Source organism: Pipistrellus kuhlii, unplaced genomic scaffold (assembly GCF_014108245.1).
Source record: "Pipistrellus kuhlii isolate mPipKuh1 unplaced genomic scaffold, mPipKuh1.p scaffold_m20_p_1, whole genome shotgun sequence".
Taxonomy (NCBI): domain Eukaryota; kingdom Metazoa; phylum Chordata; class Mammalia; order Chiroptera; family Vespertilionidae; genus Pipistrellus; species Pipistrellus kuhlii.
Window position 1 is genome coordinate 79,510,556 of NW_023425404.1, and position 9,966 is coordinate 79,520,521.

At 38.3% G+C, this 9,966-nt stretch overlaps 1 protein-coding gene across 2 annotated transcripts in view; it reads left to right on the top strand.

Moving 5' to 3' along the window:
* MKX (mohawk homeobox) overlaps positions 1-9,726 on the top strand; it is a 71,479-nt gene extending 61,753 nt beyond the window's left edge. Inside the window, exons 6-7 of one of the 2 annotated variants that reach the window (XM_036453271.2) lie at positions 7,079-7,106; positions 7,210-9,726. In XM_036453271.2, the coding sequence (XP_036309164.1) occupies positions 7,079-7,106; positions 7,210-7,396 (215 nt within the window). In that variant the 3' untranslated portion in view covers positions 7,397-9,726. The remainder of the gene's footprint in view (positions 1-7,078; positions 7,107-7,209) is intronic. The other variant, XM_036453281.2, reaches the window with a different exon arrangement.
* Positions 9,727-9,966: the final 240 nt, after the last annotated feature.

Sequence of the window (9,966 nt, forward strand, 5' to 3'; positions counted from 1 at the left end):
AAAAATACTAGATCCATCCATGAAGATGAGATGGATTTCATTGTATAATTCTCACTATTGAGAAAGCTTGCAAAGATCCCCCATCTCAAGGCTCACCGAACTCAGGCTCCAATAACTCTTCCAAAAGCAGTAACCCTGACATTCACTAAGCTTTAGTTGCAACCTCTTTCTATCATGCAAAGATTTCAAGTGAAACTCATTTTTTTGGTCAGTGGAACTGGAAGAAGCACGTTAGTCATCAGTAGGTCAGTGTTATGGATTATTGTTTTTTTCCCCTTTTTGGGAAAAATCACCTATAATGATTTATCTTTACTCATTCAAAAGTTCTAACTACTTAAAGAGATGGTAACCACAAAATGTCCTTTAAAAGTATTGCAGCAACAGCTGTCTAGAAGTTATTTAGAAGTAATTCACTGCTAAGAAAAATATGACTATAAAAATATGACTATACACATCTGTTAAAATGTCACTTTAATTAAAGTGTGAAAAGGAGCTAAAGAGAGCTTATTTAGAGTCCTATTCTGTGATTTGGACAGATATTTTTATATTAAAGGTTAAATTATAAGGGGAAAAAAAGACTTTTGTATCTTTAGGGTCTAAAATACTAGTAAAAAGAACAAAAATGGTGTTTAATAAGTTTTTGATAGGTTATCATTCCACAGACTTTCTGTGTAAACAATGCATTGGGCTTTGTCAGGGTCCTTGAAAGTGACTTTAGCAACCGAGATCACTTGGATAAAGGAATGCAGCAGTGAAAACTTGGCCTTCAGAGTCTGATGACTGGGAGCAAGTCTCACAACTCCTATTGCCTACAACTGAGTCCTTTGCAAGTTTCTGGACTCCTCTAAACTACAGCATCATCCTATATAATAAAAGGATAATATGCAAATTGACCCTAAAGGTGGAACAACCAGGAATAACCCGTCAGTATGATGTGCACTGACTACCAGGTGGCAGACTCTCAACATAGGAGTTGCCCCCTGTTGTTCATTGTGCTCCCACAGGGGGAGCTCCACTAGCCACAAGCCAGGCAGATAGCTGCAAGTGCAACAGCAGTGGCAGGAGCCTCTCCTGCGTCCTCGGCAGCACTAAGGGTGTCTGACTGCAGTTCCCAGGCTGCCAGAGGGATGTCTGACTGCCAGCTTAGGCCCTATCCCCTAGGGAGTGTGCCTAAGCTGTCAGGTGGACATCCCCTGAGGGGTCCTGGAGTATGAGAGGGCACAGGCCAGGCTAAGGGTTCCACCCCTAAGTGCACAAATTTTCATGCACTGAGCCTCTAGTTTATAAATAAGGATCACGATACTCTTTTATAGGGATATTGTAAGCAGTTAACCAGAGATAACAGTTGTAGAATGCCTGGCATGAGAATAAGTATTCAATCAATATTAGTAATTGTTGTTTTAAAGATAACCCCTTTTTGTAACATTGGAGTCTCTCAATATTCACATTTACATTAGATGATGCTGGACTTTGAATTCTTTCAAGCTGTTTTTATTTTACAGGCAAAAACCACTGTCACATCAAGGAAGGCCAAATGGTAGATCATTATCTTATTTATTAATAAAATAGTTCAGTAAAAAAAAGCTAGTTATAAAACATATACAGAATTGCTCCATTTAAAAAATGTATAAAACTTGCTTGAAACCCCATATATTTAAATATTAATATCAGTTATCCCTAAAATGTCCTTTATTTTTTCTCTTACACATTCCTCCAGATTTTCTGAAGTGAACCTATCTTTTCTTATTAGAGAAAAGCAACATATGGTATGTTTAAAAGGAATGGAAGGTAGAGTCACAATGCATCCAATCTGTAGGTGTGTGCGAGGCCAGGCTGGATCTACTGAGTATGGAAATAGAGAGAGACCCTAGAGATGGGCAGCAGGGAACCTGCAATTGCTCTGTCCATTTGGTGTAAGGTTCAATGAATTTGGAGCCATCGGTATTTCAGAGTCTTCAGGCTCTACTCATCAGTGCCTGGTATTTTATCTCACTTATTCCAATTGTGTAATTGTTCCAGAAACCAATCTGGTGTCTTGAGGGCTCTGAGACCCCTGAGATCAGAAACACACTAAACTCTGGCTGACTACACCTGCTGTCACCAGTCACGGCCCCTGAACTGACCCAAGTGCGAGGAAACACAGTTGTCAAACATCTGGAACTCTGACTTGTTCTGTTTTATTTTAGGAAAACATATTTTATGATTTTTAAATTGTTTAATTAAAGAATACTCATATTTTCACCCTGGCCAGTTTGGTCAGGTAACTAGAGCATCGACGCTGAGACTGAAGGATTGCAGGCTTGGTTCTGGGCAAGGGCATGTACCTCAGTTGCAGGCTCAATCTCCAGCCCCAGTAAAAGGATGGATGGGGAGGCAACAGATCAATGTGACTCCTTCATATCAATGTTTGTCTCTGTCTCTCCTTCTCCCTTCCATTCTCTCTAAAAATCCATGGGGGTACCGAAACCGGTTTAGCTCAGTGATAGAGCATCGGTCTGCGGACTGAAAGGTCCCAGGTTCGATTCCGGTTAAGGGCATGTACATTGGTTGCGGGCACATCGGGGTGGGGGGGGTGCAAGAAGCAGCTGGTCCATGTTTCTCTCTCATCGACATTTTCAGCTCTCTATCTCTCTCCCTTCCTCTCAGTAAAAAAATCAATAAAATATATTTTTAAAAAATAAAAATAAAAATCCATGGGGGAAAAGATATCCTTGGGTGAATATTAACAAAAAAATAAAAAAATAATTTGAAAATACACATATTCTTAATCATACTTAAATTTATTTACATTTCAGTGGATATGAGTAATATTCCGTGGAACATTTAAAAACTTCCTGACTTCAGAGCTTATTGATTAAATTGGAACAAATGGTCATATCTTTGTCTCTTTTTATGCCTATAACACCTATTTTAAGAATATATATATCAGAATTATTGTGTTTCTAAATTGGCACTTATCAAAATGAATGAAAACTCTGCCCACAGAGGTTTGTGCTTACCCATTTTGAGTTGCAGTACATGTGGATTCTCTGTATTATTCATTCTCTACTTAACTTTATAAGGAGACACAAGTCCAAACCAAGGATGGCCCCATTTTAAGTTTCAACATGGTTTGGGTTTTATAATGTTCAAGATTTTCCTAACAACGCACCTCTTTTTTTTTTTTACTTTCCTTTTCATTTTTTGGTCTTAAAACATGCTCTTTTGGCTGGTTGAATAAGTTGTTACTGCCAACCAGTTGCTTTTATGGTAATTGACAGCATAGCTGATTTTTGGAACCTTAGGATCTAAAAAGGCATTTTAGCCCAGACTTTGGAGAGGGAGAGCTACAGCCGAGTGGGATGTAGGGGCAGTCAGCGGAAGTCTGCGCATGGTAATTAGCAGCAGCAGCAAAACGTCTGCTCTAGCTCAGACAGATGGGTGCCCCCTTTTCAGCAGCATTCAGAATCCTTCCTCTCCTGTCAGACTGAGCTATTGGGTGCCCTTCTGGAGGGGAGGTGGTGAGACCACATGTCTACAGTGGGCAGAAGTGACATAAGCCCCTGAGCACCGGTGATGGGTCAACACCCACCACTCCTTACTGACAATTGACTAATAAGACACAAAATACTTGAACAAGATGAGAGCCAGCAAGTTTAAACTTCAAAGGAAAAGAGCATAAGAAAAATAAATCTTTATATTTAATATAATTATTTAATGTTGTAGTGAAATGTGTATTTTCTGAGTTCCCTACAAATGATACCAGTTCTCTAAAATTCCTGGGGCACTTCCCCAGATTGTACCTCAGCATAACAAACAGAAAAAAAATTTCCCCCCAAACTCCCAGATCTTTATAGTCCTTTGCTTACCTATGAAAGAACAAATGATTCTTAGTGAAAGAGCCCCTGTTTTCTATCTTTCTTCTGATAGCACTGGGAACTAGAAGCACTGCACTGCACGGGGTGGCTCTCAGATGCATGATATCCTAAGCACAACGGGCAGCTCCCAATAACAGTAGCAGGAAAGCATGCCCTTTTATTTATTTATTTTTAAATATACTTTGTTGATTCTTTACAGAGAGGAAGAGATAGGGATAGAGAGTTAGAAACATCTATGAGAGAGAAACATCGATCAGCTGCCTCTTGCACACCCCCTACTAGGGATGTGCCCGCAACCAAGGTACATGCCCTTGACCGGAATCGAACCCAGGACCCTTTAGTCCACAGGTAGACACTCTATCCAATGAGCCCTACATTACTTTTATGAAGATTTTTCTTCTGTTTCTGGAAAAGAAACCTGATTCTATACCTAAGGACACTGCTGGTGCCCATCTGCCTTAAAAATGAAATACAGGATTCAGTCTTTGGAATACTGCCGAGTACATTGTTGAAATTTGTGAAACTAATTAGGAATACTCGAGTGGGAAGTGGAGTCTGTGTTTTTACACTTCAAAGGTATTTTCATAGGCACCAAACTGTAAAACACACATACCCAAAGAGTAAGCAGGGTTTTATAATCTCACAGTTGGCTGCAGTAAACCTGTTTCTCGGAGGCACAAGTTCAAGGAGGCAGACACAGGGGACTGCGGGACCTACAGCTTCACTCTCCGTCTCAGCTGGAAGCTCTCCTTGAACCTTAGCAGTGAATTACACGCTCCCTTTCCACAGACAGTCTCCATCCATCTCTGACATTTCTGGGCTCTGTAACCCATTACCTATTGGATAGCCACGGGCGTCCGTCTTGTCTAGGCAAAACGTGCTCTGAGGTTGGCCATTCAGGGGGGGATCCTGATTCTGGCCCTTCGTGTATGTGAGACTGCTTGGTGTGTGAGCCAGAGCATCAATTACATGGTCTTTTCTAAATTATGTTTTGTTATTTCCCTAATGTTATTTAAGCTTCATGGAACTTATTCTGCTTTTGCCAAGTCTTTCCAGTGAATAAATATCTCCACAACCTATTGCTTCACTCTGGCAATAGAATTGTTGCAATTTGTGGGCAAAATTGAGCAAAGGCCTGACTTTCCCCACCCGCTCTGTAAAATATCCAATGTGCTGGCCAGCCTTCTCCCTTTTACACAAAGGCCTTGACTTGTTCTGAGTTCTGGTAGCTCCTTGTCTCTGGCAGTACTGAGGACAGATTTATAGAGAACAGTACTAAGCAAAGAATGGCTTAACGGACATAACGGGGACATGCTGTCCACACACAGAGACACTAGTACTAACTACTTTAAGATACAAAGTGCTTAGAATAGTGCCTGGCACACAGGAAGTGATGTTGAACTAGAATTATCAGTTAGTTAACACTAGTCATTCTTTTCCTCCATTTGCATGAGTAATTTATGCTACAAAAGCAGCACAAGCATAACTAATCAGTTCTGCCTAATAGGAGCCAGAAGATTCAGAGGCTGAGCATCCAATGGCTCACAGATCCAATTATTTCTCCAAAGAATCTCTAAAATGAAAGGAGACCAAAGGAACTAACAACAGTTCTTATTCCATTTTGGGTCAGATATGCATTGTCTCATTCTTCCTAACAACCTTATCATTCATTCACTAAATCTTTTGTTTTGTTTGATTTTTTGTTTGTTTGTTTGTTTGTTTGTTTGTTTGTTTTAAGCTCCCACGGTGAAAGGTTACACAAAGAGCTCTCAGTGACCCAGAATTATCTCCCCAGGAGGCCTGACTTAGGATATATTAATATTTTTCCTTCATAAAGAGCATCAAAGTTTAGCTGCCTTAACTACATGGCTGTGATTATATTCTCTTGACCACATCTTCACTGGGAATTTTTGCCCTGGTTGGATTATATTATGATCATGTTGATGTTTTTCCACATGGCCAATCTAGCCTTAAACATTGCAGGGGGAATAAATTGCCTTCAGAAGTATTGGGTTGGGGGTGGTAAAAAAAAAAAAAAAAAAAGGGGGGGGGGGGGAGGGGGTTTAAGAAGAAATAGCTTCCCAAAGGTCCTCAAGCCAGAAGAGGGCCCCGAGCAAACACGGTGTTTTCCGTGTCTCCTGTGTGCAGCACAGTGCCTCATTCTGTAGCTGCTTGATAATGTGGCTGTTGATGATGGTGGTAACTTAACCACTGTCTAGTTTTGGAGTCTCATAGGCTGAGGGGAGTCCCAACCCCACTCCTTTGTCCCTACTTCCCTGCCATGCTGGTAGCTTCTCTTTCCCTCTATCTGTCCACTTCTGTGCTGCCAATTCGTTTAGCCAGAGGAGCGACCCAAAGATCAAGATCAAGGTCAAGAACCTGCTTTGTCTCTCTTTATATTGATGTGGTATCGGTCGACATTAGTGTTCTGAGTGAGGGAGCAGCAGGAAGAGGAGGTCTTTCAGAGACTGGTTCCTGCTGATTGGAATATGCCAGGGACTCGTGTGTTGCTGTCAGCATTGGGTCTGTTACCCCTTTGCTGACTAGCCTGAGGGAACCAGCTACCAGTGCTTTTTCAAAGATGGAAGTTTGATTCCTTTGAAATCATAGACTGTGGAGCCAGCGGGACCCCGGAGACCTTCTAGGAACACCCCCATTTTATAGTTGAGGAACTTTCACCCTAGATGTGCACCAAATTCTGGCCACAGGTACATGGCGGCTTAGGGGCGAAGTGGAGCCAGCACCAGGACCAGAACTTTGCAATATTGTTCTCCTTGTGAAAAGGTCCAATTTATTCGAATTAATTAACCTTAGACTCTTGGTCTGTGAAAGCTACTCTTTATTCTTTATTACTTGTCCTTATCATATATATGCCTGCTTCTTTGTAAAGATTTTTTTTTTGCATTTTAATTTAAATTATATTTGTTAAAAAAAAAAACAACCTTATTTTATTTTTTTTATTGTTAATCCTCATAAAAGGGTATGTTTTCCACTAATTTTTAGAGAGTGGAAGTGAGGGGTGGGGAGAAGGAGGGAGGGAAGGAGGGAGAGAGAGAGAGAGAGAGAGAGAGAGAGAGAGAGAGAGAGAGAGAGAGAGAGAAACATCAATATGAGAGATCAACCATATTTTCTGATGAACTTTTATTCCTGATAATTCATTATGAAACTCCTGAGATTAAAAGAGAAAAGAAAAGTAACTGAATTTCTGCTTTTCTTTACAGACACTCTGGAAAATGGATCCAATAACAGGTGAGCATAGGTTTTGATTTGTTGTTCGTGCTTTTCAGTGTTGCCATTTTCTGTGCAGCTGCAGTGAGTTTGATCATCTTCTTTTTGTTTTGCTTCAATCCAGTGCAGCTAATAGGAAGGGGCTGAGCAAGGATGACACATACTGGAAGGAGATCAATGCTGCTATGGCCTTAACGAATCTCGCACAAGGAAAGGACAGACTGCAGGGAACCGCCAGCTGCATCATTCAGAAGTCCTCGCATATAGCGGAAGTGAAGACAGTCAAGGTGCCCCTGGTCCAGCAGTTCTGACAGTCTGCGCTGTGCAGACCCGTGGCTGTCCTTCACAGAGTCTTCTCACAAATCCTCATGTTGAGAGCTGGAGCAGGAGTGATAATGGCTCCCTTTGAAATGTCTTATTTTTAAATATCCTAAATATTTCATTTAGTTGCTTCTATAAAAGACATATAAATTATAAAAACCCTCAATTTAATCAAAAATATTAACTTATTTTATGTTATTCAACCTATGTATACAATGTCTGCATTGCCATCACAGTAAGTGCCTTGCTTCCTGAAAATGAGCTACAACGTGGGCACAGCAGAGCAGCTATGCCTCAAAATGACCACGCCATGATGCTTATTAGTTTCTGTGTGCCATTCCAGATGGACCTGACCATTCCAGGACTGAAACCATAATTGCCAAAAGCCCTTAAAATATATTCAATAATTCACATGTGAAAACTTGGAAATCCATTCTGCCCAAAGGAAATGTTCCTTTAAGAAAAATGTCTGCAGTACTTAAGACAGTTCGGTGTTCTTTGCACAGTGACAGTAAGATGTTTATGCATGTTTCGTGCCTGCATATCTGATACGTTACAAACTTTCAAAATGAAAGGTGCTGTGATCACATAATGTGTAAAATTAAGAAAAATCGCAGTGAGTAGATTGTGATCATAAAAGCTTTCTCCATGCTCTGCTGGAAAATACATGCCCTTTAGAGTTAATTTGGATTTTCTTTTTCTCAAGTTTTGCTGAAGTTTTTCTAAAAAATTTTTATTATGTAGATAATTCAAAATTTTCCTGTGTAGAAGTAAACTCACTGTTTAATTTTAAAACATAAACTTGTTTGCTATGTTTATAATGGAAATTGTTTTTCTTAAGGAATGGCTAAAAAACAGCTCTTATTTGGCTCATTTCAAATTACAATTGCTGATGAGCAGTTTATTTTTAATGAGAACAAGATAATGAAAGAAATGAATCTCTGTGTGTATATATATACATATATATGTGTATATATGTATATATGTGTGTACACATATAGATATACATAAGATTGATTTTTAAATTTAAAACATATGGATAATAAAACAAACAGTCTCTAAATTTTGCCAAGTAGTCCTTTAAGTAAAAATTAAGGGAAATTTTGCATTAAAAGAAAGAATATTTTGTTTCTAAATTAGGCTATAATTGAGTGAGAATAATCAATATGAAGACAGAAAAATATCTTTTATAATTAAACAATAATATTCAAATAAGCTTGAAACTTGAATAAAAGTGAAGACACCAAATATAACAAAGATGTATAAAGGATTTCACTCTTTCATGGGGGAAGTTTTTATGTGTATGTAATATATTTTGTAATTTTTTTAACTGGAAAGTATTTTTGTGAGTGTGAATGAGAGCCAGTAGTGCAGCCATGTGGTGACATTTTTTATTTTATTTTGCAAAATGCTTTTAAAACCAAAGGCTGCTCTAGTCCATATGTGGACAGTATCAATCTTGACATAAATTGTAGGACACTTTTTCATGTGACATAGCATTTGGGGGTTGGGTTTATTTAGTGTATGAAAATAATTTGATATAAAAATATTTTGTACATATTTTACTTTGTTTTCTAAATTGTTGTTTTCAGTAAAAATAAGTACAACGCAAAGTATGTAAGTTATGACTGTATGATCAGATGAAGTATGCGTTCTTTTGGTTTATATCCTTAAGTAGTTACAAATCCATTATAAAAAAACTTTTTAATCTTTGTAAAACAATTTTGTCAAAATGGAATCATATCAATGAAAACTAAAGACAAGTACTTCACTCTTTTTCATACTATTATAAGTTATTCTGGTATTAAATATTTTAATAAATTGTTTTGTTTTGACATATTCCAGTTAGATAAATGGATGCTGGTTGTTTTTATTTGAATTGGTTATAACTCATTGTTGCCATTTTAAAAAAAAATCAGCAAATTTGTTCGATGTTATAAACTATGGATGACAAGCCAATATAGAATTGCTATTCATATGTGTGTGTTCTTTTACATACCTAAGTTTGGAGTCTGGCTTATAAACATATAAAGAAAATTTAATAATTAGCACATCCTTGGCAATATCTCCAATTGCAAGTACTTTTCATTTCTTTCTCTTGCTGCTTAACATTTTCTGAAAAATCAAAGTCCCCCAAATTCTATAGAAGAATCTTGAACAATGCTGAGCCAGCAGTTAAAAATCTAACTCATAATTTATGTTACAGAGAAATAGAATTACCTCTATGCTTTGTTTTGCCATGTGTAATCATTTTAATAAAATTAATAACTGCCAAGATTTCTTGACAGATTTAAAATAAAAGTTAATTTCTAGACCTCAATGATCATATGAATTTTGTTTTTCTTTGGGAGTTGACCAGGTGGAGAAAGAAGTAGAACAGAAGGGCCCACTATATGCCATAATTTTCCTTAGGTTACTACGGGATGTGATATGGGAGCACTGCATTGGTGTTAGGTTTGATTTCATCACCTCAGACCACCAAGCCGCCTTCTCAGAGCTGAGGAAAAGAGAGTGTGCTTCTGTTAAAAATACATTTAAAAGAATGATTTCATTAGATACC